Source organism: Sinohyriopsis cumingii, unplaced genomic scaffold, assembly GCF_028554795.1.
Source record: "Sinohyriopsis cumingii isolate HCF-2022 unplaced genomic scaffold, ASM2855479v2 utg001397l, whole genome shotgun sequence".
NCBI lineage: Eukaryota > Metazoa > Mollusca > Bivalvia > Unionida > Unionidae > Sinohyriopsis > Sinohyriopsis cumingii.
The window spans coordinates 3,220,133-3,234,226 of record NW_028315993.1 but is presented as its reverse complement, the minus strand read 5'-3'; the positions used below and the strand labels follow the sequence as shown (position 1 = coordinate 3,234,226).

Genomic DNA, 14,094 nt, shown 5'->3' with positions numbered 1-14,094 from the left:
CTGATATCTGGATCTTCCTCGTCGCCAAAAAAGACTCTTTTGGTTGCTTCGGTAACTGGCTTTAACAATTTCGAAGATAATTCGGTAAACCCCTGCTCCGCGTCTTCGTATTCACGTACATTTTTCTTGAATAATTCCTTCGTGGGAATAAGTTTCTTTAGTGCTGCTAATTGTTCTCGCGCTAATCTAGCAGAATGCGGTTCTCCAACTGTACTGGTACTCGGACTCATATTATTTTCAAGTATATTATTTTAATGTGACGTAAAATGAAAAAAGCAGCCCCGCGTGACAACAAAAACAAAAATTTATTCCGCCTAGTTTATTTTCTGTCTCGGATATTATATTTTATGACACACTTGGCACACACACCAGATGCACCGAGTCTGGAATACGTGAAAATTAGATCTCGTGGAAGGCTTTATTTTTTATTTCTGAGGTTTCTACGGAGAAAGTTCTCGTAGGAGCGTTTATTTTGCTTGGAAAAAATGGTCTGTTAAACTTCCCTGCTGCTGTAAAGCAAAAGTTCAGTTTAATTGCACTGGTAGAGTAGTCAGTATCGCTTGACTTACTGATCATTGCCATCTCAGCTCTGTCTGCGTGGGTTTAAGTGAGAAAGATGCCAGTAATTTCCTGTTGTTTCTTCCTCCACCATCAATAATGGCCACCATATATATAACCTGTCTTGCAGAGAAATGTTGTTAAAGCCAGAAAACAAGCAACCAACTCACATTGACTGCCTAATGCAGTGAGAAACCATTATTAGGTTACGTAAATCCTGATGTCTGACTGCAGAAACCAGGTGAGCATTATATATGTGACATTGATGAAGGAAATTAGAATGGGGCAAATTAGTACATCCTTTGAGGCAAGGTGATATGCTAAGGTCAATGTTTGGACACTGTATATATATATATATATATATATATATATATATATATATATATATATATATATATATACACAAAGAAAGACATGTTACATTTTCTCTTTTTTAAGATTCTGATCAATTGTCCAGACTTCAACGGCTGATGAAACTGTTGTCTGGACCAGATCAGAAGTCCGATGTCAGCCAGGAACAGGAAGGTCATATAGACTATATCTACCAGAGGGAACCAGCTTCTGAAGATGACATAACTCATAGCAAGGATACATCAGCTAGTCCAATACCAGACCAAGAAGTTAAATTAGAATACTCCCAGCCAGCAGAATTGTCTGTTACCAAGGTGGATAGTGGACATGGTGTGGAACATTCAGACCAAACAACAAGCACTGCTACTGTTCCACTGAGTAAAGTAAAGTCCAGTGAGAAAGAGAAGAAGATGGATGCAGTGATGGAAATCATCCATTTGATAAATGAACATGCCGACAAACTAGAGAAGGATACAGTGAAATATGCAGTATTGTCAATATGGGATTTTGCAGGGCAGTATGCCTTCTATACTACTCATCAAACATTTCTGACAAGTCGTGCACTGTATCTCCTGGTCATAGATCTTAATCAGCAAATCACAGATCTCATAGAAGATGACAAATGTTTCCTTGATATGGAGGGGATAAAACCATGTAAAGTTCATGGTAAGTAGAACGCTTTTAGCCATGAATAACAAACCAAGAGAATGGGAGTGCACAAAGAGCTGGAGAGAAAGGTTTCTCTTGAAGCTTGTAGGTAATGAACTAAGACTACTGTAGTTCTAGGGTGCTGTTTTGAAAAAAACTTTAAAATTACATATTGACACAAGTTTTAAAAAGGCATAATAAAGTAAAGGGTATTGCCATTTGCACTAATGTATAATGCATATTGGAACAAATGGTATTGGTTATTGACACTACATGTATAATGCATATTGGAACAAATGGTATTGGTTATTGACACTACATGTATAATGCATATTGGAACAAATGGTATTGGTTATTGACACTACATGTAAAATGTATATTGGAACAAATGGTATTGGTTATTGACACTACATGTATAATGTATATTGGAACAAATGGTATTGGTTATTGACGCTACATATATAATGCATATTGGAACAAATGATATTGGTTATTGACACTACATGTATAATGCATATTGGAACAAATGATATTGGTTATTGACACTACATGTATAATGTATATTGGAACAAATGGTATTGGTTATTGACACTACATGTATAATGCATATTGGAACAAATGGTATTGGTTATTGACACTACATGTATAATGTATATTGGAACAAATGATATTGGTTATTGACACTACATGTATAATGTATATTGGAACAAATGGTATTGGTTATTGACACTAATGCATAATGCATATTGGAATAAGGAATATTGTTGTTTGCACTGAATGTATCATGTATACTGGAATAAAGGATATTGGCTTTTTTACATGAATTGTTAATGTGTATTGGGATATAGGATGCTGGTTATTTACATTAAATGTGGAAAACATATCAAAATAGTTCAAAAATTGATTATATCTTTGATCAGAATATATTTACGTTGTACAGTCTAAACTATCAGATATTTAGCACACCACAAACAAGTTGTAAAATATAAAATATGTGCATTTTCCATAATTATTTGCTTGCAGAACTGAAACTATGTGTGTTAACGGATGATCATAAGGAAATTCATCTAGAAATGAAAATTATTTATTTATTTATTTATTTACTTGATACAGTTACATAGTAAGTATTTCCTGTTTTCTTCAGACCTGGTTGAGATTTGGATGAACTCAATACACACCTGTGCATCATCACTTCATGCCAATATTCCTCATGTGATTCTGGTTGGCACACATGTGAATAAGCTTTCAGAGGTATATTAAGTTATAACTTAATTCTTAAAATTTGCATTAATGATTTACTTATTTATACACAACTTTGTCTGTTGTATATTATTATCTTTTGTCTTATATTTGAGGATATGATGAGGAGATTATGAAAGGATTTATTGAAAGTAATAAAAATTGAATTGAAAAGATTTATATTTTGTTAATGTCCATAGAGACAGCATCAAGTCAAGACCCACCATGTCCGATCTTAAAACGGTTTCTGAAATGAAAATTGGACGCATCATCAGGCTTTAACATCCCGGATTCATTATGACCACTGTGGATAAATATTTAGTTCCATATGTTTGTCTTCCTCATTCATGAATGTTGTCTCTAGAAGAGACTTGAATACTAGTTTCATTTATTTGAGGTACGGACTGTCATGGTAACATACTAAGACTAAGTAACACCAGAACACCTGATTAGTAGGTGTGGAATTTTTTAATTGACATCAACCCAGATTAGTATTATTATATTTTCTTACCAGAGTTTTGAAGTAGGCTTTGCATCCTGCCAAGTGTGTTTGAGATCATGCTACGTGTTGCTCATTAGACAGCATTAACAAACATGGACAATTTAAGTTTTATAGAGAGGTTAAACATTTTTGAGGTTCGCGGTCCCAAGCTTTCTACAAAATACTATTGGACTTGCATGTTTCCAAGGAATGAATCTGATAGACTTCTGTATGAAAACAGTTTTAAAGGGGTTTCATAGAGGCATTTGCTCTTGACAAGACATCATTTGGCCATGACCATTGCTGAGGACATTTTAGGGGAAAAATAGTGAAATTAAAATGAAAATGAAACTCAGCAGTATGCATTACTTGTGGAAATGCATTATTTAGTATTGAATTACTGAATTCCTATATTTAAATAAATAAGCATGAAAAAGGGTGAATAATGAAATAATACAATAATTGATATGTATTGTCTCTGGAGACAGGTGGTTTTAATATGGAGGTAATAACTATATTTAGGATAGATTGAAATAGAGAGAAGTGCAGGCATATGTGGAGGGACAGACAATTAAATGTAAACAGTCTGACAGAGAAGTATACAATAGATAGGTTGATAAACATAATGTCATGTTGCTAATAAATAAGCAGCATTGGTTATAAGTATGCTTGATTTAGAATGTAAATGACACTCACAAAACTGCATGTATAATGACCACAGTTTAATTAATTTTATTTACAGAAATCTCGAAAAGATGTAATTGAAAAGTACTTTAAGGACCTCCGCTACATTTTGAAAGACAAGCCAACCATACGCCACCTGATGGATGATATTGCCATTGATAACACCCATAATGATCCTATGCTGGAAACACTGAAAAGAAGAATTTTTGAATTAGCATCAGAACAGTCGCATTGGGGGGAGGAAAAACCAGCCCGCTGGATTCCCTTGGAACAAGCAATCATGACGCTGAAAGATTCTGGTGTGAAGGTAAAGCTAACAGGAAAACTTATGACATTTATTCATTTTCCATAACTTAAAACATTTATTCACCTTCAAACGCCCATGCATTTTCATACACCTAATATATTCATCCATATTTTGCATTTCTCATTTCTGTAATCTATGTATAACTTTGCTTTACATGATCTACTTGTTCCGATCTTACTTGATGTCATGTACTTGGGGTAAAGAAGAATCCTATTGGTTTTAAGGTCAGAGGTCAGAGACTCTGCAGGTGAAAAATAAAAATAGTTTATGTGCAAACACTTCATTTTTCAACCATATATCTTCACCAAAGATTGTATATGGCTTACTATTTTGGTAAGGTTTAATTCTACTATTATTGGAGTTTAAAGGCTAAAGGTCATGTTCACATGTTCACTAAGTGGAAGAAAAAATATTTTTGCATAATAACTTGATTTTGGAGGTAAAAGGTTAAAGGTCATGGTCTTTGTGGCTGGAAGAAGAAGAAAGATTTTTGCATAATAACTTGAATTTCGGACCATGCATCTTGACCAAAATTTGTGCACTTGAAGTTTTGGAAAGAACTATTGATTTTGGCACAAAATGTCCAAGGTCAAGGAAATTGTGACTTGACAAACAAATGGAGTTTTGCACACTTATGTTCAAGATCAAATTCCTTGATAATATAATTCCTTGATAATATAATGTGTATGGCTTTCACTTGAGTAACTTCTTAGATTCTGGGGTTTAAATTTCAAAGGCCAAGTCATGGAAATCTAATACCAAATCATGGAAATCTAATACCAAGTCATGTAAGTCTAATACCAAGTCATGGTGAGTACGATACCAGGACATTGTTAATCTAATACCAAGTCATGTAAGTCTTATATCAAGTCATGCAAGTCTAATACCAAATCAAGATAAGTCTAATACCAAGTCATGTAACTCATGTACCAAGTCAATATAAGTCTAATAGCAAGTCAAGGTAAGTCTAATACAAGTCAAGATAAGTCTAATACCAAGTCAAGTAACTATTGTACCAAGTCAAAGTAAGTCTTATAGCAAGTCAAGGTAAGTCTAATACCAAGTCATGGCAAGTCTAATACCAAGTCTTGTAAGTCAAGGTAAGTCTCTTACAAGTCATAGTGAGTCTTGTACCAAGTCATGTAAGTCTATTACCAAGTCATAGTGAGTCTTGTACCAAGTCAAGGTAAGTTCAATACCAAGTCCTGTAAGTCTAATACCAAGTCATGTATGTCTTGTACCAAGTCAAGGTAAGTCTAATACCAAGTCATGTAAGTCTAATACCAAGTCAAGGTAAGTCTAATACCAAGTCATATGGAGTCTGGGGCCCAGAGTGGCCTAGTGGTTTGAAGCGCTTTTTGTTACGGATCACTGCCATCTCACCAGTTTGCATGGGTTCGAGTCTCGGATTTGGCTGATGTGGGTATGTGAGATAGATTGCCAGTAGCTTCTATTGGGTCCTTGGTTCTTTCTGGGGTTTTCCCGGGTTCTTCCTCCACCATTAATACTGGCCTCCATGTATAGCCTATTGTGTGCTGAAAATGGCGTTAAACCTACAACAACAACAACATAGTGAGTCTAATACCAAGTCAAGGGAAGTCTAATACCAAGTTATTGTGAGTCTAATACCAAGTTACATAAGTCTTTTACCAAGTCAAGATTATTCTACTACCAAGTTATGTAAGTCTTGTATCAAGTCATGTAAGTCTGATAGCAAGTCATTAAATCTAATACCAAGTTTTGTTAAGTCTAATACCAGGTCATGTAAGTCCTGTACCAAGTCAAGGTAAGTCTAATACCAGGCTATGATAGTCTAATAGCAAGTCAAGAAGAGTCTAGTACCAAGTCAGGTGAGTCTAGTACCAAGTCAGGTGAGTCTAGTACCAAGTCATGTAAGTCTAATACCAAGTCATTTAAGTCTTGTACCAAGTTATGTAAGTCTAGTACCAAGTTATGTAAGTCTAGTACCAAGTCATGTGAGTCTGATACCAAGTCATGTGAGTCTAATACCAAGTCAAGATAAGTCTAATACCAAGTTATTTAAGTCTAATACCAATTCATGGTGAGTCTAATACAAAGTCATGTAAGTCTTGTACCAAGTCAATAATAAGAAAATAGAATTTTCTATTCAGTTCATGTTCATGTGGATATGTTGGTTACTAAATCACCTGTCAGCATTGCTGTGATTTGTGTCTACATGGATGACTCTGTAACGAAACAAAATACCTTGATAATTTCAACTAATTTATAAAGTTGACCTGTTTGGAATATTTAGGATGATTCAGTCCATATGTCTTTTGGAATGAAACAACCCTAGGCCAGTGAAGTTGACTCTATTAATTCATTTACATCAAATCATCTTGTTACATGGGACAGCCCATCCAAGTCAGTGCAGTGGATGATTATGTAATATAGTTAAGTGATTTCAGCTATGAAATCAGTGTGATGTGATGCAGACATAGATTTTAGCATTCAAATATAGTTGAAGTGATTTCAACTAAGTGTGGTGTGATGCATATTGGAACTCTAAAGGATGTTAACTACAGCATTAAAATACAACCAACTACATCATTAAAATACAACCTGCGACATTAAAATACAGCCAACTACAGCATTAAATAAAACCTGCATTATTAGAATACAACGAACAACAGCATTAAAATATATCCAACTACAGCATTAAAATACAATCAACTACAGCATTAAAATACAACCAGCTAACTTCAGCATTAAAATACAACATTACAATACAACCTGTGGCATTAAAATACAACCAACTACAGTATTAAAATACAACCAACTAACTACAGCATTATAATAGAACCAATTGCAGCATTACAGTACAACCTGCAGCATTAAAATACAACCTACATCATTAAAATACAACCAACCACAGCATTAAAATGTATCCAACTACAGCATTAAAATACATCCACCTACAGCATTAAAATACAACCAACTACAGCATTAAAATACAACCTGTAGCATTAAAGTGCAAGCAACTACAGCATCAAAATACAACCTACAACATTAAAATACAACCAACTGCAGCATTAAAATACAACTAGAATACAACCAACTACAGCATTACAATAAAACCTGCAGCATTAAAACATGTCCAACTACAACATTAAAATACAACCACTGCTCCGGTGGCCTAGTGGTTAGAGCACCCGCCTCGGATGCGGGAGGTCGTGGGTTCAATCCCCATCTGAGTCATACCAAAGACTTACAAAATGGTACTAACAGCTGCCTCGCTGGGCGTTCAGCATTAAGAGGTTAGTGTTATGAGTGGTTGGCCTGGTCTCAGTATAATGTGACTGGGTGGGACATCATGCTACATGTATGCGGCATGATGCCACAGTGCTAACCATTGCTATAAACTGCCACATTGCAGACATCATAGCGAAATGACTGACAAATTGTTAAAGCTATGTTAAAAATCCAAAGTCACATCACATGACATTACAATACAACCAACTACAGCATTAAAATATGGCCAACTACATCATTAAAATAGGACCTACAGCATTAAAATACAGCCAACTACAGCATTAAAATACAACCTACATCATTAAAATACAGCCAACTACAGCATTAAAATACAACCCACAGCATTAAAATGCAGCCAACTACAGCATTACAATATAGTTCTAAGTGATTCTGAAAACTAGGATCTTTATTGAGTGAGAAATGAGTAGGGAGTAAGACAATGTGACTTGAATCCATCTTTCACTTGGGATTGTCTCCATTAAGACAATGTGACTTGAATCCATCTTTCACTTGGGATTGTCTCCATTAAGACAGTGTGACTTGAATCCATCTTTCACTTGGGATTGTCTCCATTAAGACAATGTGACTTGAATTCATCTTTCAGTTGCGATTGTCTCCATTAAGACAATGTGACTTGAATCCATTTTTCACGTGGGATTGTCTCCATTAAGACAGTGTGACTTGAATCCATCTTTCACTTGGGATTGTCTCCATTAGGACAATGCGACTTAAATCCATCTTTCACTTGGGACTGTCTTCATTAAGACAGTGTGACTTGAATCCATCTTTCACTTGGGCTTGTCTCCATTAAGACAACGTGTCTCCATTAAGACAACGTGACTTGAATCCATCTTTCACGTGAGATTGTCTCCATTAAGACAATGTGACTTGAATCCATTTTTCACTTGCGATTGTCTCCATTAAGACAATGTGACTTGAATCCATCTTTCACTTGGGATTGTCTCCATTAAGACAATGTCACTTGAATCCATCTTTCACATGGGATTGTCTCCATTAAGACAATGTGACTTGAATCCATCTTTCACTTGGGATTGTCTCCATTAAGACAATGTGACTTGAATCCATCTTTCATGTGGGATTGTCTCCATTAAGACAATGTGACCTGAATCCATCCTTCACTTGGGACTGTCTTCATTAAGACAGTGTGACTTGAATCCATCTTTTACTTGGGATTGTCTCCATTTAAGACAATGTGACTTGAATCCGTCTTTCACTTGCGATTGTCTCCATTAAGACAATGTGACTTGAATCCATTTTTCACTTGGGATTGTCTTATTAAGACAATGTGACTTGAATCCATCTTTCACGTGAGATTGTCTCCATTAAGACAATGTGACTTGAATCCATCTTTCGCTTGGGATTGTCTCCATTAAGACAATGTGACTTGAATCCATCTTTCACTTGGGATTGTCTCCATTTAAGACAATGTGACTTGAATCCATCTTTCACTTGCGATTGTCTCCATTAAGACAATGTGACTTGAATCCATTTTTCACTTGCGATTGACTCCATTAAGACAATGTGACTTGAATCCATCTTTCACTTGGGATTGTCTCAGTAAGACAATGTGACTTGAATCCATCTTTCACGTGAGATTGTCTCCATTAAGACAATGTGACTTGAATCCATCTTTCACGTGGGATTGTCTCCATTGAGACAATATGATCCATCTTTCGCTTGGGATTGTCTCCATTAAGACAATGTGACCTGAATCCATCTTTCGCTTGGGATTGTCTCCATTAAGACAGTGTGACCTGAATCCATCTTTCACGTGGGATTGTCTCCATTAAGACAATGTGATTTGAATCCATCTTTCACTTGGGATTGTCTCCATTAAGACAATGTGACTTGATTCCATCTTTCACTTGGGATTGTCTCCATTAAGACAATGTGACTTGAATCCATCTTTCACTTGGGATTGTCTCAGTAAGACAATGTGACTTGAATCCATCTTTCACGTGAGATTGTCTCCATTAAGACAATGTGACTTGAATCCATCTTTCACGTGGGATTGTCTCCATTGAGACAATATGATCCATCTTTCGCTTGGGATTGTCTCCATTAAGACAATGTGACCTGAATCCATCTTTCGCTTGGGATTGTCTCCATTAAGACAGTGTGACCTGAATCCATCTTTCACGTGGGATTGTCTCCATTAAGACAATGTGATTTGAATCCATCTTTCACTTGGGATTGTCTCCATTAAGACAATGTGACTTGATTCCATCTTTCACTTGGGATTGTCTCCATTAAGACAATGTGACTTGATTCAATCTTTCACTTGGGATTATCTCCATTAAGACAATCTGACTTGAATCCATCTTTCACTTGGGCTTGTCTCCATTAAGACAATGTGACTTGAATCCATCTTTCACTTGGGATTGTCTCCTTTAAGACAATGTGACTTGAATCCATTTTTCACTTGGGATTGTCTCCATTAAGACAATGTGACTTGATTCAATCTTTCACTTGGGATTGTCTCCATATGAAAAAGGAACTTGTTTACAGGCATTCCAATGTGATTCCTATTTTTTGATATGGAGTATTGTATCATTATGTATAATTACATTTTATTCCTCAGGGAGAGATTGAAATTGTCTGATTTTTCAACATTTTTTCAGAATGTTTACAATGAAAACTTAAGTGTGCAAAATATAGATTAGTATGTATCAATCTTGAATGTGCTCATCACATATTACAACTTTTCTAATGTTAATTGGATCTCACTTTAGTTATTAGGCTATAACTCTTTACATGTCATTCCACCAGGTTGTTGGATTGTAATAATTCTTCATTTCCTTCCACCGGGTTGTTGGATTGTAATAACTCTTTACATGTCTTTCAGTTTCCATCAGGTGGTTGGATTGTAATAACTCCTTACATGTCTTTCCATCAGGTAGTTGGATTTTAATAACTCTTTACATTTCTTTTCATCAGGCACTTGGATTGCAAGAACTCTTTACATTTCATTCCATCGGGCTGTTGGATTGTAATAACTCTTTTCATTTCTTTCCATCAGTTGGATCGTAATAACTCTTTACATGCCTTTCCATCAGAATGTTGGATTGTAATAACTCTTTACATTTCTTTCAGTTTCCATCAGGTTGTTGGACTGTAATAACCCTTCATTTATTTACATCAGTTGTTGGATTGTAATAATTCTTCATTTCCTTCCACCAGGTTGTTGGATTGTAATAACTCCTTACATGTCTTTCCATCAGGTAGTTGGATTTTAATAACTCTTTACATTTCTTTTCATCAGGCATTTGGATTGCAAGAACTCTTTACATTTCATTCCATCGGGCTGTTGGATTGTAATAACTCTTTTCATTTCTTTCCATCAGGTAGTTGGATCGTAATAACTCTTTACATGTCTTTCCATCAGGTAGTTGGATCGTAATAACTCTTTACATGTCTTTTGGTTTCAATCAGGTTGTTGGATTGTAATAATTCTTCATTTCCTTCCACCGGGTTGTTGGATTATAATAACTCTTTACATGTCTTTTGGTTTCCACCAGGTTGTTGGATTATAATAACTCTTTACATGTCTTTCCATCAGGCTGTTGGATTGTAATAAGTTAAATAATGTTTTACATTTCTTTTCATCAGGTTGTTATCAGGTTCTTGGATTATAATTACTCTTTACATGTCTTTTGGTTTCCACCAGGTTGTTGGATTGTAATAACTCCTTACATGTCTTTCCATCAGGCTGTTGGATTGTAATAAGTTAAATAATGCTTTACATTTCTTTTCATCAGGTTGTTATCAGGTTCTTGGATTATAATAACTCTTTACATTTCTTTCCATCAGGTTGTAACACTCAGTCTCATTGAAGAGATGAATAGATCGGGATCTGTGAGGATTGAGGACAGAGATGAACTGGATCTATTCCTTAGGTTCCATCATGAGATGGGCACAATCCTCTACTTCAGGTGAGAGAAAGGCTATTATTTTCCAGTTGAAATGGAAATGTCTATTAATTCACTCTTCATGTGAGATAAAGGCTGTTGTTCCCTGTCGGAATTGTAATGTCTATTAATTGTCATTTAAGGTGAGATTAAAGCTATTTTTCCCAGTTTTAAAATGGGAATGTTTATTAATTCATTCTCTGCTAAGTTAATGATGCATTAAATTGCATGCTTAACTTATTCCATTTTTGTATATCATTTAATATAATGATTGTCTGTTATACAGTGGTCTGTACCTTGTAGGGAGCCCCAAGTATCCAAGTGTAGCTCATGACCACACTGTTGTATTGTGTAAGGTATAATACTTCCATGCCTGGAATCATCTAGCTCATGACCACACTGTTGTATTGTGTACTGTATAATACTTCCATGCCTGGAATCATCTAGCTCATGACCACACTGTTGTATTGTGTACTGTATAATACTTATAAACCTGGAATCATCTAGCTCATGACCACACTGTTGTATTGTGTACTGTATAATACTTCCATGCCTGGAATCATCTAGCTCATGACCACACTGTTGTATTGTGTACTGTATAATACTTCCATGCCTGGAATCATCTAGCTCATGACCACATTGTTGTATTGTGTACTGTATAATACTTATAAACCTGGAATCATCTAGTTCATGGCCACACTGTTGTATTGTGTACTGTATAATACTTCTATGCCTGGAATCATCTATCTCATGGCCACACTGTTGTATTGTGTACTGTATAATACTTCCATGCCTGGAATCATCTAGCTCATGACCACATTGTTGTATTGTGTACTGTATAATACTTCCATGCCTGGAATCATCTAGCTCATGACCACATTGTTGTATTGTGTACTGTATAATACTTAAAAACCTGGAATCATCTATCTCATGACCACACTGTTGTATTGTGTACTGTATAATACTTCCATGCCTGGAATCATCTAGCTTATGACCACACTGTTGTATTGTGTACTGTATGATACTTCCATGCCTGGAATCATCTAGCTCATGACCACACTGTTGTATTGTGTACTGTATAATACTTCCATGCCTGGAATCATCTAGCTTATGACCACACTGTTGTATTGTGTACTGTATGATACTTCCATGCCTGGAATCATCTAGCTCATGACCACACTGTTGTATTGTGTACTGTATAATACTTATAAACCTGGAATCATCTAGCTCATGACCACACTGTTGTATTGTGTACTGTATAATACGTACATGCCTGGAATCATCTAGCTTATGACCATACTGTTGTATTGCGTCCTGTATGATACTTCCATGCCTGGAATCATCTATCTCATAACCACACTGTTGTATTGTGTACTGTATAATACTTATAAACCTGGAATCATCTAGCTCATGACCACACTGTTGTATTGTGTACTGTATAATACTTCCATGCCTGGAATCATCTAGCTCATGACCATGTTGTTGTATTGTGTACTGTATGATACTTCTATGCCTGGAATCATCTATCTCATGACCACACTGTTGTATTGTGTACTGTATAATACTTATAAACCTGGAATCATCTAGCTCATGACCACACTGTTGTATTGTGTACTGTATACTACTTCCATACCTGGAATCATCTAGCTCATGACCACATTGTTGTATTGTGTACTGTATAATACTGATAAACCTGGAATCATCTATCTCATGACCATGTTGTTGTATTGTGTACTGTATGATACTTCCATGCTTGGAATCATCTATCTCATGACCACACTGTTGTATTGTGTACTGTATAATACTTCCATGCCTGGAATCATCTATCTCATGACCACACTGTTGTATTGTGTACTGTATAATACTTATAAACCTTGAATCATCTAGCTCATGACCACACTGTTGTATTGTGTACTGTATAATACTTCCATGCCTGGAATCATCTAGCTCATGACCACACTGTTGTATTGTGTACTGTATAATACTTCCATGCCTGTAATCATCTAGCTCATGACCACACTGTTGTATTGTGTACTGTATAATACTTATAAACCTTGAATCATCTAGCTCATGACCACATTGTTGTATTGTGTACTGTACAATACTTCCATGCCTGGAATCATCTATCTCATGACCACATTGTTGTATTGTGTACTGTATAATACTTATATGCCAGGAATCATCTATCTCATGACCACACTGTTGTATTGTGTACTGTATAATACTTCTATGCCTGGAATCATCTATCTCATGACCACATTGTTGTATTGTGTACTGTATAATACTTCCATGCCTGGAATCATCTATCTCATGACCACATTGTTGTATTGTGTACTGTATAATACTTATATGCCAGGAATCATCTATCTCATGACCACACTGTTGTATTGTGTACTGTATAATACTTCTATGCCTGGAATCATCTATCTCATGACCACATTGTTGTATTGTGTACTGTATAATACTTCCATGCCTGGAATCATCTAGCTCATGACCACACTGTTGTATTGTGTACTGTATAATACCTTTATGCCTGGAATCATCCAGCTCATGACCACATTGTTGTATTGTGTACTGTATGATACTTCCATGCCTGGAATCATCTAGCTCATGACCACACTGTT

General features: G+C 35.7%; 1 protein-coding gene across 1 annotated transcript in view; it reads left to right on the top strand.

Annotated features, from left to right (window-relative positions):
* The window catches only part of LOC149772548 (uncharacterized), a 160,149-nt gene that overhangs the window by 92,053 nt on the left and 54,002 nt on the right, over window positions 1–14,094 (top strand). The window contains exons 7-10 of the mRNA XM_089947648.1: window positions 997–1,575; window positions 2,702–2,808; window positions 4,020–4,268; window positions 11,373–11,494. Of these exons, the coding sequence (XP_089803774.1) occupies window positions 997–1,575; window positions 2,702–2,808; window positions 4,020–4,268; window positions 11,373–11,494 (1,057 nt within the window). The remainder of the gene's footprint in view (window positions 1–996; window positions 1,576–2,701; window positions 2,809–4,019; window positions 4,269–11,372; window positions 11,495–14,094) is intronic.